At 44.1% G+C, this 18,795-nt stretch overlaps 1 protein-coding gene across 1 annotated transcript in view; it reads left to right on the top strand.

Moving 5' to 3' along the window:
- RNF150 (ring finger protein 150) overlaps window positions 1-15,831 on the top strand; it is a 230,926-nt gene extending 215,095 nt beyond the window's left edge. Inside the window, exon 7 of the mRNA XM_073642115.1 lies at window positions 12,509-15,831. Within this exon, the coding sequence (XP_073498216.1) occupies window positions 12,509-12,627 (119 nt within the window). The 3' untranslated portion in view covers window positions 12,628-15,831. The remainder of the gene's footprint in view (window positions 1-12,508) is intronic.
- Window positions 15,832-18,795: the final 2,964 nt, after the last annotated feature.

The following is an 18,795-nucleotide window of genomic DNA, read 5'->3' as shown; positions in this document are numbered from 1 at the left end:
GATGAAGAGATACTGAAAATAGTTAACAGACTCACTGAACTTGCCCACCCTAAAGTGGTCGACCGCAGGAAGGAAAAGGGGGGACAGTTACCCACAGCCCTGATCTCAACCGGGCAGGTTTTGAGGAAAGAATACTTCCCATCCATGGTAGCCGTGTCCCCAGAGTATGGTCGACAATGGAAGATCATTTGGCCTACTGAGTCCGAAGTTGAGACCCGGCAACAGGAATCAACCACTCAGCCTAGAAAGACTAGTATATGTCCACCCTCTACTCCACTTAGAGTCAATCCTGAAGAGACAGCTGCCCCTGCTGATGTGCTTATGACAGCTATGGAAAAGTTAGTCAGTCAGTTTGCAAAGATGCAGCCAGAAGGGAACTACCGTCGTTTAAGAACTTTCTCGGGTGCCCTCCCCACCCCTGCTGGAGAAGACGGATATGATACTTGGAGGGATGTCACTTTACAGTGCTTAGAAGAGTGGCAGTGCACTGATGCCATAAAGAAGCAGAGTAGTAGAAAGTTTGAAGGGTACTGCTATGGAAGTGGTGCAGGCTGCTTGGCGGAGCAAGCCACTAGCAACTTATCAAGATTATATGAGTGCTTTAGAAGATGCTTTTGGATCCCCTGAAGATGCTACTGATCTACTCTATAAACTCCGTACCACCTACCAACAACCAGATGAGAAGATGTCCGACTATCTATACCGACTAGATAAGCTGGTTCATAGAATAGTATCTAAAGGTGGAGTCAGCCCTAAAGAAGTTGATCAGTGTCTTCTCGAACAAGTACTCAGAGGAGCTCTCACTCATGATCCAATTGCCCAGCGGATGAGGTCTTGTGATAGGGAGAAGATTCCTGGTTCTTTTCATGAGTTGCTTAAGGAAGTTCGCAAGGAGGAGGTTATTTTGACCGCAAAAGAGACGACATCCCCTCGGGTGACTACTGTTGCCCTGAAGCCAGCAGCCGACAGCCGAGAGACAGAACTGTTGAAAGTCATCGAGAAACAGGGGGAGCAGATTACACAATTGTTAAGTGCCCAGGCCAAGACAATACAGCGGCTACAAAGTGCTGCAGAGGTAGCCGAGAAGCAAACCCTGGCTTCAGGAAGAGAGAATGATGACTTCTGTAGAGTGGAGAGTACGAAACCAGAAGGGTGCTTTGTCTGTGGGAGTCCAGGCCATATAGCTCGTCAGTGTCCGAAGAGGTGGAGCTCAAAGAACTCTTCACATCGTCCCCATCACCCTCAGAGGCATTCGAGAAACGGGAAAGGGGGCCAGTAGAACCCCATACTGAGCCCCAATCAGCAACTAAGACCCACTCTACCTCCCCATCCAATAGTGCCTCATCGAAAACACTGCCTAAAGGGTTAGTGGGACCAGCCCCACATGTCCCTGCATATATCAATGGTCAACCTTGTTCAGTATTGCTGGATAGCGGATCTCAAGTGTCCATCATCTTCGAAGGATGGTATAAGAGATATTTATCCAATGTGCCTCTGGAACCATTGTCTGGACTCGTGGTGTGGGGACTGAGTGAGCACAGCTACCCCTACCGAGGATACGTGTCCGTGACACTACAATTTCCAAAGACTGTTGTTGGAGTGGATAAAGAGATACCCATCATAGCGCTAATCTTCCCGGAGGCAGAGGCAGATGAGAGACCAACACCTGTCATAGTGGGAACAAATGCCAACATCTTCTGTACACTAGCTCAGTGGTGTCATGAAGTTGGGGGAGAAAATTACTCGCAGACCCTATCCATCCACCCAGTCTGTCTGGAAGCCTATGTTAGGACGGAGGAGGAGAAGAGGGAACTGCAGCCTGAAAGCTTTGACCCTTGTTTTGAAGGAAGTGAGCTGAAAGGAGAAGAGAGGGGGTTGGTCATCGATGGCATGATGATGCGGGGAGCAGCTTTCTCTTTAGGCGAATGGGACATGGGCCTCGCCCAAGGAGTAGAGCATCGCATTCGGTTGAAGGATCAAACGCCTTTCTAAGAGAGATCCCGAAGATTGGCCCTTGCGGATATTGAAGATGTCAGGCAGCATCTACGCGGTATGTTAGACACAGGAGTCATCATAGAGTCTAGTAGCCCCTATGCTTCCCCCATCGTGATAGCTCGGAAAAAAAATGGAGCTATTCGGATGTGTGTGGATTATCGTACCTTAAACAAACGTACGGTCCCTGACCAGTACTCTGTGCCCCGAATAGATGAAGCTTTGGATTGCCTGCAAGGGAGCCAATGGTTTTCTGTGTTAGATCTCCGGAGTGGCTACTATATGATACCCATGTCAAAAGAAGATCAGGAGAAGGCCGCTTTTATCTGCCCCATTGGGTTCTTCGAGTTTCAGAGACTGCCTCAAGGATTGACAGGTGCTCCGGCCACTTTTCAGAGATGTATGGACAAAGTAGTGGGGGACATGCACTTACGTGAGGTCCTGGTTTATCTAGATGATCTTATTGTTTTTGGGAAGACTCTGGAAGAACACAACCAGCGGTTGTTCAAGGTGCTGGATCGGTTGAAGGAGGCTGGGTTGAAGTTGTCCCTTGACAAGTGCCTATTTGCCAGACGACTGTGAAATATGTGGGGCACATAGTCAGCAGAGAAGGAATTTCCACCGACCCCGCCAAAGTGGAGGCTGTTGTAAACTGGCCTAAGCCCACCAAACTGAGGGAGCTTAGGTCCTTTTTAGGATTTTGTGGATATTACCGAAGATTTGTACCCCAGTACTCTCGGATTGCGAAGCCACTAACTGCCCTTACCCAGGGGTATCCCCCTTCCGGGAGAACAGCCCGCTCCTCAAGGTCAGGAAAGAGATAAACTTTTTGGGAAAAGATGGACACCTGTATGCGATGAGGCATTCGAGAAACTGAAGTCATGTTTGACCCAAACTCCAGTGTTGGCCTATTCAGACCCTAGTAAACCATATGTGTTACATGTAGATGCTTCTCTCGATGGACTAGGAGGGATTCTCTACCAGGACCATGATGGCTGTCTGCGTCCCGTTTACTACATTAGTCGAGGATTGACTCCCAGTGAACGCAACTACCCAGCTCACAAACAGGAGTTTCTGGCTCTGAAATGGGCTGTAGTGGACACGCTGCATGACTACCTCTATGGGGTACACTTCGTGGTTCATACCAACAACAATCCATTAACCTACGTGAGAACCACAGCAAAACTGGATGCCACGGGGTACCAGTGGCTTGCCGCACTCTCTTTGTACGATTTCAGCTTAAAATATCGACCAGGGATCAGTAACATTGATGCAGACACACTCTCTCGCCTGCCTAGGGAACCCTTAAATGAGGAAGAAGAAGGAGGATGGATAGAGGTCCCTGCCCCTAAGGTGAAGACTCTGTGCCATAGACATCAAACTAATGCCCTCCCTATGCAGTGCTGTGCTAAATTCTTAGGAGTATCCAATGAAGCGCTCCCGTTGTTGTACTGCTGAGTGACAAATGTGAATTCAGACTCTCTCCCTCAACTGACTCTTAATCAAGTCAGAAAGGCGCAGCAGGAGGATCGATCAGTGGGGGTAGTCCGATGGTGGGTTAAGAGGGGCTGGAGGCCTGAAAAGAATGCATTAAGAACAGAGGAGTCTGTCCTGCTGACTCGGCAGCTAGAGTCTCTAGTAGTAAGAAATGGACTACTATACCGGGAGGCAAAGTGCCAGAAGGGAGGAGTCTGCAGACAGCTGGTGTTACCCACCCGATTTCGGAGGATGGTCATGAAGTCCCTGCATGATGACCATGGACATCTTGGCATCGAAAAGATGACGAGTCTTGTGGCCGACCAATTTTACTGGCCTCCCATGGAAGCGGATATTGAAGAATACTGCAAATCATGCTCCCGGTGTGTATTGAGAAAAACCTTGCCTTTGAGAACAGCCCCCCTTGTGAACATTACCAGTGATGGCCCACTTGAGCTAGTGTGCATTGATTTCCTCTCCATCGAGCCTGATGAAAGCAATGTCAGTAATGTGTTAGTGGTCACTGACCATTTCACCCGATATGCCCAAGCCTACCCACTAAAGATCAAAGAGCAATTACTGTGGCAAAAACACTATGGGAGAAGTTCTTCGTACATTACGGGCTGCCTGCCCGCATCCATACCGATCAAGGAAGAGATTTCGAAAGTAGACTAATCAAGGAGCTATGCGCTCTCTGTGGGATCAAGAAATCCAGAGCCACACCATATCACCCCCAAGGGGACCCTCAACCTGAGAGATTCAATCGTACCCTTCTGAACATGTTAGGCACGTTGGATCCCAGGAAGAAGGGACACTGGAGCAGGCATGTGAGCCAGTTGGTTCGTGCCTACAATTGCACCACAAATGAGTCAACTGGATACTCTCCTTATTTCCTCATGTTTGGAAGAAAAGCCCGGCTACCAGTGGATATTAGTTTTGGGACATCCATTGACCGTTCTAATGGGAAGACCTACTTAAAATATGTGTCCCAGCTAAAAGAAGATTTGACAAAAGCTTACAGATTGGCAGAGCAGGCCCCTGGTCGGTCAGGGAAGCGCAATAAGACTCGCTACGACTGTAGAGTTCAAGAACAAGTTTTACTGCCTGGAGATAGAGTCCTTATTCAACTTCTGGGCCTTCCTGGGAAGCACAAGCTTGCTGATCGGTGGTGTTCTGACCCTTATGTGGTGATGGAGAAGCTGCCTGGTGTCCCGGCCTACAGAGTGAAGCCCGAGAGAGGTTTTGACAGCTCCGCCCCCTATCATTTACACCATCTGTTGCCTGTGGGAAAAAAACATCCCTTTACCCCCATTGCCAGCTCAAGGAGGTCATACGACCCTTCCGTGCAATAGGAGAAGTCGTAGGTGTCAAAAACCACCCCAGCCTGGGGTTGCCTCAGGAGGAAGTGACAGCGAGTCTGGGGATGAATGGGGACCCGACGTCAATGGAGCTACAGGTGGACCGAGGACCCAGGCCCCATGGGCGCGGACCCTGTAAACCAGACTCCTGAAGTGGAAGCAAAGAAAAAGGACATTTGTCAGGAGGCGAGTGCGCTCTGCCCACAATTGGGGGAAAGTTCAGAAGAGGGACATTTATTGAATGAAGAGATCCACCTGAAGGAGCCCGTTCTTGAGAGACAAGAGTCGGGGACTGAGGAGGGGGCCCCCTCAGTACACACTCGTCCCAAACGGGACACTAGGCCACCCATGATGTTGACCTATGATAGAGTGGGACATACCACTGAGGTCCCCAGGCTGATACACCCTAATTCAAATTCTGTTTGGCCTTATTTCCCGGTATCTCCCATGTGTCCAGGAGGTGGTTTGTGTGCATGTAAATTTGGTGTTAGTCAGGATGCCTTAACCCCCATTCATGTTTCAGGTGGTGAGTCCTCATGTCGTGATGGGACACTTTCAATGGCTCACCAGGGGAAGAATGTAACACCTGCATCGGGAACTGTTAGAGCCGTTGCTGGTATACTGGGACTTACAGACACTAAGAAGAGCTATGCAGCTGCTGTTAAACAGGGACCTACAGACATTAATCGTTTTTCCCCTGAGCTGCAGTGGACTACAATTCCCAGGGACCCTTGTTTCAGTCAGATGACACAGTCTGGAAGGAATGAAGGAGAGAGAGTGGATTGGATGAGGAGGGACTTGGGGGATGGAGCTGGGCAGAAAGTGAAAGTAAAAGTTGAGAGGGAAAGGAGCATGGCAGCCTGCTGTGAAAGACGGAGAGCTGTGGATTTGTATTCCTCTACGCTGCAGAGTGTTGCTGTCCCCTCTGATATACCCGCGCTGCTGGAGAGAGTGCGGCCTTGTCACCCTCTGAAGCAAGTTACATCAAGGACTCTGAGAGTTCTGCCGGCACTCCCACCATATAAAGGCCTGAATCCTGCCGCCCCCAGCTGGTGTCCAGAGAACCATCCGACTGTTTGAGACACACAGTGAGTGCCCTTCTGAGACTTGTGGTTCTACCAGCGCTATTTACAGTGAGTACACTACAACCCAGCTATATTGATGTAGATTGCAGAAGATAAAATTGGTCAGACAGAGTACTATACAGGACCATACAATGCTCAAAAGAATGAGTGTATTCTGAATGAAGAATATACTGTGTGAGTGTTGAAATGGAAGAAAGCCAGCTAAGATAGACATCACTGCGCATGATTGACCAGGAGCACTGAAACTATAGCAGGACTGATCCAATGGTACAATGGTAATAAAGCACCTGGAGGGGCATCCTTTGGAGAGTGACGTGCAAGAGCAGATTTAAAAATGAATTACATTGGCACAACCAAATAAATATTTGTGTACATTATTGTAAGACTACATTGTGATTTTGGGAATAAGCCTTTAGATTATAAAATCAGCTCTGCTAGATCTCCAAATTTAAACAGATGCTTGTAATATATTCTAAACCTGAAAACCACCATTAATATTATTATTAATGTATGGCACCTTGATGTACCGTATTTTTGGGACTATTTTCAGACTCCCATGGGTTTTAGTGAATATTTATGGTCTTTAATAGCGGGCACACAGACCGCAGAGCGGCAGCAGGAGCCGTGCTGCGGGTACTGTGTTCGCGCTATTAAGGTGAGTGAATGGTCACTGCTCCCCACGCTCACAGTCCCGGCGTGGGAAGCAGTGACTATTCCGGCACAACATCTCACAGTGTGAGGGCGCATGACAATTATGCCATGCGCGCTCACACAGTGAGATCCATGTCGGCTGCTGAGCAGGACGCAGCGCTGGAGGAGAGAGGAGGTGACTGAGATTGTTTGTTTATTATTTTGTGTGCAGCGTGATGGGGATCAGGGGGTGCCATGCATACCAGGATGAGGGGTGCCAAGCATACCAGGAAGAGGGATGAGGGGGGCAATACATACCAGGATAAGGGGTGCCAAGCATAACAGGAAGAGGGATGAGGGGGGCCATACATACCAGGATGAGGGGTGCCAAGCATACCAGGAAGAGGGATGAAGGCCGCCATACATACCAGGAGAGGGATGAGGGGGGTCATACATATCAGGATGAGGGATGAAGGGTGCCATACATACCAGGAGCCGCGCCTGCAGGTACATTGTGCGCGCTATTAAGGAAAATGAATAATCACTGTTCCCCACACCCATGGGCGCGGAGAGCAATGAATATTCATTTTCTATTTTCTTTAGTAGCGGGCACAGTGTAGGCTGCAGCAGGCGGCTCCTGCCTCCTGTGCCCCACTCCTCCGTCGCTGCCGCTCCCCCCACAGCCACAGTATATATACACTGCTCAAAAAAATAAAGGGAACACTTAAACAACACAATGTAACTCCAAGTCAATAACACTTCTGTGAAATCTACCTGTCCAGTTATAAAGCAACACTGATTGTGAATCAATTTCTCCTGCTGTTGTGCAAATGGAACAGACAACTGGTAGAAATGATAGGCAATTAGCAACATACCCCCTATAAAGAAGTGGTTCTGCAGGTGGTGACCACAGACCATTTCTCTGTTCTCATCCTTTTTGACTGTTGTTTTGGTCATTTTTTCATTTTGCCTTTGCTCACACCCCTAGAGGTACAGTAGCATGAGGCGGTGTCTACAGTACAACCCACAGAAGTTGCTCAGGTAGTGCAGTTCATCCATCGCACATCAGTGCGAGCTGTGGCAAGAAGGGTAGCTGTGTCTGTCAGCACAGTGTCCAGAGCATGGAGCAGATACCAGGAGATGTGAAGGGAGCCCTAGGAGGGCAACAACCCAGCAGCAGGACCGTTACCTCCTTCTTTGTGCAAGGAGGAACAGGAGGAGCACTGTCAGAGCCCTGCAAAATGACCTCCAGCAGGCCACAAATGTGCATGTGTCTGCACAAATGGTTAGAAACCGACTCCATGAGGGTGGTATGAGGGCCCGACGTCCACAGATGGGGGTTGAGCTCACAGCCCAACACCGTGCAGGACGCTTGGCATTTGCCACAGAACATCAGGATTGGCAAAGTCGCCACTGGCGCCCTGTGCTCTTCACAGATGAAAACAGGTTCACACTGAGCACATGTGACAGACGTGTCAGAGTCTGGAGACGCCGTGGAGAGCGATCTGCTGCCTGCAACATCCTTCAGCATGACCGTTTTGGCAGTGGGTCAGTAATGGTGTGGGGTGGCATTTCTTTGGAGGGCCGCACAGCCCTCCATGTGCTCGCCAGAGGTAGCCAGACTACCATTAGGTACCAAGATGAGATCCTCAGACCACTTGTGAGACCATATGCTGGTGTGGTTGGCCCTGGGTTCCTCCTAATGCATGACAATGCCAGACCTCATGTGGCTGGAGTGTGTCAGCAGTTCCTGCAAGATGAAGACATTGACGCTATGGACTGGCCCGCCCGTTCCCGAGACCTGAATACGATTGAGCACATCTGGGACACCATGGCTCGCTCCATCCACCAACGTCACGTTGCACCACAGACTGTCAAGAGTTGGCGGATGCTTTAGTCCAGGTCTGGGAGGAGATCCCACAGGAGACCATCCGCAACCTCATCAGGAGCATGCCCAGGCGTTGTAGGGAGGTCATACAGGCACGTGGAGGTCACACACAATACTGACCCTCATTTTGACTTGTTTTAAGGACATTACATCAAAGTTGTATCAGCCTGTAGTGTGTTTTTCCACTTTAATTGTGGGGGTCACTCCAAATCCAGGCCTCCATTGGTTAACAAATTTGATTTCCATTGATGATTTTTGTGTGATTTTGTTGTCAGCACATTCAACTTTGTACAGAACAAAGTATTCAATGAGAACATTTCATTCATTCAGATCTAGGATGTATTATTTGAGTGTTCCCTTTATTTTTTTGAGCAGTATATATATATATATATATGTATATGTGTGTGTATATATATATATATATATATATATATATATATATATATATCTCGGACTATAAGACCACCCCCCCCCACTTTCCTCCAAAATTTTGAAGGAAAAAAGTGCGTCTTATAGTCTGAAAAATACCGTATATATTAGCCACATTTCTCATGAAAACTTTTCGTTTTCCATAAAAGAAACTTGGCTAAAGTCCTTTTCTGGTCACAATCTTAATGTTTTAATTAACAGACATTACAACTATTATATTTATGTAAAAAATGAGGACTATATCCATGATTAAAAATATATACATCTAGAATTTTCCTCATTAGAACCACATGCTGATTCATACTCTTTTTTTTGTATTGCGTTTTTTTATTTCTGAAGTTTTTTTTTTTATTTACAATAAATGTTAAAGGGAAACTGTCATCAGTTTTTTTGTACCCCACCTGACAGCAGAATGATGTAGTGGCAGAGACAATGACTCCAGCGATATACCACTTACTGAGCTCATTGATACAGTTTGGATAAACACACTTTTATCTTCTGCAGATCTAGCCGTGTTCTGAATGCTGAGCTCTGTATAACCCCTTGGACTCAGGGTCTCTGCCCAAACATCATAGATAATCTGATCATAGATTAGGTAGCAAAGTCTTGGTGATACAGTTATGCTCAAAAGTTTACATACCCCTGCAGAATTTTTCCTTTCTTGGCCTTGTTTCAGAGAATATGAATGATTACAAAAAACTTTTTCTCCACTCATGGTTATTGGTTGGGTGAAGCCATTTATTGTCAAGCTACTGTGTTTTCTCTTTTTAAATCTTAATGACAACCAAAAACATCCAAATGACCCTGATCAAAAGTTCACATACCCTGGTGATTTTGGCCTGATAACTTGCACAGAATTTGACACAAATGGGTCTGAATGGCTACTAATGGTAACATCCTCACCTGTGACCTGTTTGCTTGTAATCAATGTGTGTGTATAAAAGCTAAGTGAGTTTCTGGAATCCAGACAGACTCTTGCATCTTTCATCCAGCCACTGATGTTTCTGGATTGTGAGTCATGGGGAAAGCAAAAGAATTGACAACTGATCTATGGGAAAAGGTAGTCGAACTGTATAACACAGGAAAGGGATACAGAAATCTGTCCAAGGAATTGATAATGCCAGTCAGCAGTGTTCAAATTGTGATTAACAAATGGAAAATCAGGGGCTCTGTAAAAACCAAACCACGGTCTGGTAGACCAACAAAAATTTTGCCACAACTGCCAGGAAAATTGTTCGGGATGCAAAGAAAAACTCACAAATAACATCAGCTGAAATTCAGGACTCTTTGAAAACTAGCGATGTGGCTGTTTCAGGATGCACAATAAAGAAGCACTTGAAGAAAAATGGGCTGCATGGTCGAGTTGCCAGAAGAAAGCCGTTACTGTGCAAATGCCACAAAGTATCTCGCATACAATACACCAAACAACACAGGGACAAGCCTGAAAACTTCTGGTACAAGGTAATTTGGAGTGATGAGGCCAAAATTGAACTTTTTGGCCACAACCATAAACATTACATTTAGAGAGAGGTCAACAAGGCCTATGATGAAAGGAACACCATTCCTACAGTAAAGCACGGAGGTGGATAGCTTATGTTTTGGGGATCCGAAGACTTCAAGCTGTCATTGATGTTAGAGGGGGCAATACACGGTATTAAGAAGTGGGGTATGTGAACTTTTGATTAGAGTCATTTGGATGTTTTTGGTCATCATTAAGATTTAAAAAGAGAAAACACAGTAGTTTGACAATAAATGGCTTCACCCAACCAATAACCATGAGTGGAGAAAAAGTTTTTTTGTTATCATTCATGTTCTCTGAAACAAGACCAAGAAAGGAAAAATTCTGCTGGGGTATGTAAACTTTTGAGCACAACTGTTGATTCACTCTAATGCTGTGTTCACACATGTTGGGTTTTTCAGCGTTTTTTGCTGCACATTTTTATGCTAATTTTCAGTTGCTTTTTGCAGTACCAGCAAAGTCTACGAGAAACCAGAATTCTCTGTTCACACATCTTGTTTTTTTTTTGTTGCTTATTTTGTGCCTTGGTTGGGTTTTTGGAAAATAGAGCATGTCACTTCATTCAGAGTTTTTTCAGTGGTTTTTTTTCAGCTTTTTTCACCCTTTGGAAGTAATTTATTTTTGTGATTTTACTATCTTTTCTTGGTCACTGAGATGGTAGTTTATATTATGAGAGTTTAAATTAGTGATGTGTAAATTGTAAACATTAGCTGAGCTACCTGTGAGATTGAACAATGCCTGTGCAACTGAATGGCAGACCCCATAGTGTGAAAGTATATAGTGTCATACAAACTCAATGCATTGCCAGTGTCTAAACTATTCCTGAACAATTCACCTCCCTCACTATGCCAAAACCAGAATGAGATTTTTTTTTTCACTGACTTTATGTACATGCATAAAGAGACAAAAGGACAGTGGAAAAAAAAACGCACAAAAAATACAGTAAAACCTGCGTTTTTGACGCAGCTGATTTCCTGTCAGAGTTGGGTTTTGCTTTAGACTTGTGACGCTGGAAAAACCCAACATGTGTGAACATAGGCTAACGGTGTGGCCATCTTCCCTGAGCTGCTGCTCTTTTAATATTGGTTTAAAGATATGGTTTACAGTAGCCACATTCAAAGTAGGAACATGTAGTCTGGAGATGACTCGTTGTCTAGGTCAATAGGTTGGGGATTTGCACTGAGACATGTGCAGAGAGAATTGTGCTGGTAGGGGAAGGAGGTGAGCTGTTACTTATTGCAAATGGATGGATCATGTGTTCTCTATATATAAGTCTTAACGTCCATTGTTATATGTTAAAGGGAATCTGTCAGCAAAAAATGACTGTTCAGACCAAGCACAATCTCTCGAGATTCAGTACCTCTTCTCCTTGTTTTCGTTCATCGCCACCCTTCTTTGGCTCCTGTAAAGCCACAGCTGTCAGTCAAAGAAGGGGATAGGGGGCCCAGCTAGATAGAAAAGAAGTAATAAGCAGGTGGGAAGGCACACATAACTGCTCAGCCACGTCAAGGATGCACATAAATGTGCTTGGTTCAAACAATAAATTTGTGCATGATTTAGGACAAGTTCCCTGTTTACAAATACCATTGTTTTACTCTGAAATGATGTGTATTGGGCAAGACCTGTCAATCATGCATTAGCCACTGCAGGACAACCTCTCTGACTAGTCATCTCAGTCACCTCATTTTGGGCTTCCTGTGTATGTTTCCTCAGAAATAATGGAGCGTTTCAGAGTGAAACAAGGGCTAATAAGTTAGCCTGTCTATGATTCATGCTGCCCATATTTCGGGCAAGATGAATCACATGACAGGAAGGCTTTAATGAGATCACTACTGAAAAGTTATCTCTACAAAACAAGAAGTGTCAGTCTATTCTGAGACTCAGCGAGAAAACTGCAATATTTCAGGAATTTCTGCCTAATTTAAATATAAAAATGAGAAGAAAGCCACTGAAAATGAAAACACTACATTCTGCTTAGTGCCTGAATATTGCAGGAATATTGCAAAGCTAACAAGTCTATATTACTGTATGTAATTGAGTTATTACTGATGCACTGTTCCAGCTCCACATATTTGCTGAAATATGTAATCATAACTTATCTCCTGTTAACCAGAATGTTTCCTTCTTCTAGGTGAGCAAGAGCCAGTAATCAGCAGTGACTCTGACATCTCTCTCATCATGGCAGTAGACGTTGGACTCTCAGATGTAGATCTTTCCACTGACCAGGACTGTGAGGAGGTGAAGTCATGAGCAGGTCTGTTGCTGCGTTCCATAGGAAAGATATTGAAGGTGTAAGGTGGTTGGCCGTCCTGGAGTTTGGACTATTCCAAAAAGTAAAAACCACTCACCATCACCATAAGTCTCCAGAGCACTTCATTATGGGCTGATCATGAAAAAAAGCAATAGCGCCAGATGCCTGCTGTTTCAGCACAGTTCCTTACCCGCAGGATTTTGTTGTTGTGTTGATATGGGAGCTGTGGCCTCCTCAGTTCCTCACACGTACAAGACCTCAGTCCGCAGGCTTCCCTGATACGAACGGTAGACCTGGATCTAAATTGAAATCTTTGATGCTGTTTTTAAGGAGAGATAGAAACTTTACAATCCCTTTTTTGTTGTTTTGTTGTTTACTCAGTGTATTCAATCACCGATATCTCGGTCATGATAGAAAAAAACGTTTTTGTATTTTTATTTTTTATTTAGCGGCTTCTCTGCCGCATCTACATGAAGAGATTGTGATGGTCATGAATGAATACCCTGCTCTTATCTGAAGAAAGCTATGATTACCGGATGGGCATCCGTCCCAGAAGCACTTGAGAAGAAAATGTCTTTACAGGGCCTGTGCCAGTTGCATGTGATCTGGCATTTCTCATGAACTGCATAAAGAATGTTAGGTACTAAAATTACAATCTGTTGCTCTGAGTCACTAAAGAGACCCGGACATGTGCGAATTAAAACACACATTATGTTATTGCACCATCTATCTTGCATCCATAGTTTAACAATGTGTTTGACACCATGCAAATAGATTTTTTTTTTTAATTAATTCCCCACTTACTTATTGTTGGGAATCAGTCTTTTTGACTCTTAATGGAAATGTATGCAGTATTGTGCTTACACCACAGAGTGGCATATGTTTTTTCAAGAATAAATATATATTTTTTCAAATGAAAATATAACTATTAGTCGGTGATTAAAAAATAAAGGTTATTAGGTGCTCTGACGTTGTGCAAGATCCCATACTTGCTCATGACATTCCATTATCCCATTATTGATGACCTCATTATATTGACCCCATATTTTTGCTAAAAAAAAAATTGAATGTATTCACATGAGCTACACTGATCTCTCATATATAAGAGGGTTCTATTTTATATAATGGAAACAAGGGTTTTATTCTTTCCACCTAAAAGTAGCTACTATTTCTTAACATGGACATTGATTGCTATAATATATTAAAACAGGTTGAAAGCCAAAAATGATCATATTGTAAAGATGTTTTTCAAAAATGTGTTAATTTATAAAAATGTTCATATATTAGATGGCAGAGGTATTGGCAGGCTGTGTAAGCATGTAGCTTGAGAACTTTGCATCGATGTATCTGATATTTCATATTATTTTACTCAAGACTGTGCAGCCAAACTCCTTTGATCCCAATAGGGTCTGTACGGCTGATGAGAACATTGGTGAGAGCCCTGTAAGTTAACAGAACAGTTGAAAACGCCTATTTTGTTAGAAGAACAGGAAATATAAGACACCACATATATATATACTGCTCAAAAAAATAAAGGGAACACTTAAACAACACAATGTAACTCCAAGTCAATAACACTTCTGTGAAATCTACCTGTCCAGTTATGAAGCAACCCTGATTGTGAATCAATTTCTCCTGTTGTGCAAATGGAACAGACAATTGGTAGAAATGATCGGCAATTAGCAAGATACCCCTATAAAGGAGTGGTTCTGCAGACCATTTCTCTGTTCTCATCCTTTTTGGCTGTTGTTTTGGTCATTTTTTCATTTTCCCATTGCTCTCACCCCTAGAGGTACAGTAGCATGAGGTGGTGTCTACAGTACAACCCACAGAAGTTGCTCAGGTAGTGCAGTTCATCCAGGATGGCACATCAGTGCGAGCTGTGGCAAGAAAGGCAGCTGTGTCTGTCAGCACAGTGTCCAGAGCATGGAGCAGATACCAGGAGATGTGGAGGGAGCCATAGGAGGTCAACAACCCAGCAGCAGGACCGTTACCTCCTCCTTTGTGCAAGGAGGAGCACTGCCAGAGCCCTGCAAAATGACCTCCACAGATTGGGGTTGCGCTCACAGGCCAACACCGTGCAGGACGCTTGGCATTTGCCACAGAACACCAGATTGGCAAAGTCGCCACTGGCGCTCTGTGCTCTTCACAGATGAAAGCAGGTTCACACTGAGCACATGTGACAGACGTGACAGAGTCTGGAGACGCCGTGGAGAGCGATCTGCTGCCTGCAACATCCTTTAGCATGACCGGTTTGGCAGTGGGTCAGTAATGGTGTGGGGTGGCATTTCTTTGGAGGGCCGCACAGCCCTCCATGAGCTCGCCAGAGGTAGCCTGACTGCCATTAGGTACCGAGATGAGATCCTCAGACCCCTTGGGAGACCATATGCTGGTGCGGTTGGCCCTGGGTTCCTCCTAATGCAGGACAATGCCAGACCTCATGTGGCTGGAGTGTGTCAGCAGTTCCTGCAAGATGAGGGCATTGAAGCTATGGACTGGCCCGCCCGTTCCCCAGACCTGAATCCGATTGAGCACATCTGGGACATCATGGCTCGCTCCATCCACCAACGTCACGTTGCACCACAGATTTCCAGGAGTTGGCGGATGCTTTAGTCCAGGTCTGGGAGGAGATCCCACAGGAGACCATCCGCAACCTCATCAGAAGCATTCCCAGGCATTGTAGTGAGGTCATACAGGCACGTGGAGGCCACACACAATACTGAGCCTCATTTTGACTTGTTTTAAGGAGATTACATCAAAGTTGGATCAGCCTGTAGTGTGTTTTTCCACTTTAACCCATTATCTACCAATGTCCTTTTTTTGGGACGCCTAATTTTTTGCTTCTAGCAACTAAAATTTTCTAATTAGGTCCAAAAAAAAAAAATGAAAATTGCTAATTTGGCAAGTAATGGGTTAATTTTGGGGGTGACTCCAAATCCAGGCCTCCATTGGTTAATAAATTAGATTTCCATTGATGATTTTTGTGTGGTTTTGTTGTCAGCACATTCAACTTTGTACAGAACAAAGTATTCAATGAAAATATTTCATTCATTCAGATCTAGGATGTGTTACTTGAGTGTTCCCTTTATCTTTTTGAGCAGTGTATATATATAGCTCAGCCGCGCTATTTATAAAGTTACATGTCTTACAATTGTTTCCCTCTATGTATTTACTACCACATTAAAGGGTTTGTCTGATCATCAGCTTGTAAAAGATAGAAACTTTGTAATTTAGTTCTTTTAAAATGCCCCTCTTTTCTAAAGAACAGGGGTATTTTTAATTATTTTTAATTTTATGGTTTATGGCTTCTTTCCTGGGTTACTGGCCACCACTTCCAGGCAAGGAGTGCAGCCCTTACAAGTTCTTATCTACAGAGCTTGTAAACGCTGGTCTGTAGCTGGCTGGATACAGTCAACTTCAACTCCCCTGTACTACTCTGATGCATCAGAGACAGACCTGCCTCTGCTTGCGGCATCTTACCGCACATTTTGGGCCCGTGATGCAACAATATCACTGATCTGAACTGTCAGTCAAGTAGGAGCACATCACCCCCCCCCCCCAGCAAGCAGGAGGGCAGAGTTGTGCGCTTCTGATAGACAATTTGGGATAACCGCTTTAATACTGGATCGACAAAAGGAAGACCTTATTAATTAAAGAACCTGTAAGAGAGTTGAGTAGAAAGTCTACCACCCCCTCCCAGATACAGCACCACACTTGTCTGAGTCCTATTCAAAGTAAAATGATATATGGCCCAGGTGCCATAATAGCCCCATTTTTGGGGGAAAATTTTTATCTACTTTTATACGACTCCATTAAGCCTAATTGTTGTAATAAGAAGCAACCAAGTGTAACACCTTTATATAACATCAGAAGGAAAAGGAGAAAATAGTTGGTGACAGTAATACACTGTTTTACAACTTCACCAATTATAGAATTTGGATAAAGTTATGCCACCTTTGTAATCAATTTACTAATCTTAGATCATATGGTAGCCATAACTTATATTTTCTTAAGGGCAGAGAAAGACTGCTGTATAACTCGTGTGATGATCGCATCGCACTGCACGGACTGGCCGGCACTTTATTGACCTGATCATGACAGCATGATGTATTTCTATGCAGCTGTCAAGCTCAGGTCAGAATGTGACGGCCAATTCGAGGTTTACAATGCGATCCTCGCACGAGAAATACAGCAGTCTGTCTCTGTCCTAAAGGTAACTATACAAGTTAGATGATTTCTGCCAAAAATGAGAATTTCAGCAAGCCCACAAATTAACGTGTATGGGAGAGTACCAGCTTTCTGCTAACAGCAGATGTTGGATTTCCACATGACTGATCCTTTGTTTTCACGGGTAATAAGCCGCTGCCTGACGTGTCCGTCAGCAGTTTATGATACCCTATATGTTGGGCTAGGTTCACTTGCATTTCATTAAGTATTCTTTGTTTGTATTCTGTCAAATGAGAGAAAAACTGAATTTATTGCCTTGACAGGTCCATCATATGATGGAAAACGGCTGCTAATGGTATTAATGGGTTCTGTTCAGTTTCCGTTATGTTATCTGTCATTTTATTTGAAACAATAGTGCATAATACTGCGCTGTTTTTCCCGTCATTTGTGACAGTGGTTCCTAGCAGAGCCTTCAATGCGGATATGAATGAATCCTCGATATAGGTGCACAAATCCAGAATTTCCTACAGAGCTGCAATATTTTTGCTTGTTTCTCCAGCAGAACTTCAACAACGAAATAAGCCATACCGGTCCTTCAATGGAAAGTTAGGAAAACCTCTGCTACACCAGCCAGATTCCCTCATTATGAGGTGAAGCAATTCGAGAGCCCCAGTTAGGTGATGTAAGAAGGAGATGTTCACAATCAGACCACAATCAGTAATGAGTTTTCTTTTTGATGGGTTTTACTTTGTGCTGAACAAATTTTGAACCAACCCGACTATACGAGAAAGGTATCAACCATTTTGACCAAGGTGTTATTTTGTCTTTGAGCATCACTTTTCTCAGAGTAGCTTTCAGTCAAAGACCATTGAGGATGTCTAGTACTGATCCAGGATTTCCAGAAAGTGTGGCTTCTTGTAGTAGGCAAACTGCTCCAAATAACTCACATAAGACACCTAGGTTTATACATAATATGGCTGATGAATGTCCTCCCAGATTACACGTTGACATTACATCATCCTCCTTTATTTCATAGGTTCTACGTGTTGCGGAGAATCTTTATTTTAGCAGGGTCACTGTTCTGGGAAGTTATTGATGCACATAGAAGGAAGAGACTAACATTTCTAATTCAAAGATTTAAGTTATAACTGTACAGAGGTTTCTCTTAAACTTCATTTTTATAAAAATAATTAAGTGACTATGCCTATTACATAATGTCAGCAGAAAAAGCTGAATTCATGAGGAAAGGTTATCTAATGTGTATAGTGAGGACCCAACTTTATCATTAAAGCTGGATTTACACTGACTCATTGTAAGCAAGTGTTCCTAGGAATAATCGGGCAGTGTACACAGGCTACCGATCGCCCAACGAACGAGCAAGACGCTCTTTCATCTGGTGAAATGTTTAAGCAGGCTTATAAATCATCTTTCTCAGCAGCACATTGCCTGTGTAACCGGACATGTGCTGTCGTGAACAATTAGTCAATGCTCACAGAATGATCTATTACTCATAGGAAACGTACAGGAAATGTGGTCAGCCTGTCCAAGTAAACTAGTAAATGCCCCCCGATCAGCAAACAAATAGCTGATCGGCGGTTAACGCTACAAGCCGAGTGGTGTAATCCCACCCTAAATCAGATGGGGGAAATAAGGTATGGGCATGTATCATTTAGGCCTTATTCAGACATCTATGAGTCAGGTACAAGTTCTGTCCATAGAACACATACCCATTATAGTCAATATGGCTGTTCATATATCTATGTTTTTTTGCGGATGTGTGTCCACGACAAAATCATGGAGACATGTCTGTTTTCAATCTGAATTTGAGAGCAAAATTACAAACTTGAAATCGATGAGTCCATGAAAATCATGAAGAGGACACGGATGTTATCAGTTTGCTCTTCGTGATTAATATTCAATGGTTAGAAGAAGCTTTGCAATTAATGTATTTATAAATCACTGATAATCCAGTGATGGTAAAAAAACTGCTAAAAAAAGAT

This window comes from Phyllobates terribilis, unplaced genomic scaffold (assembly GCF_046119375.1).
Source record: "Phyllobates terribilis strain yellow unplaced genomic scaffold, ASM4611937v1 Scaffold_1__5_contigs__length_1240528914, whole genome shotgun sequence".
In the NCBI taxonomy this organism is placed as follows: Eukaryota; Metazoa; Chordata; class Amphibia; order Anura; family Dendrobatidae; genus Phyllobates; species Phyllobates terribilis.
This window is presented reverse-complemented; position numbering and strand designations above follow the sequence as displayed.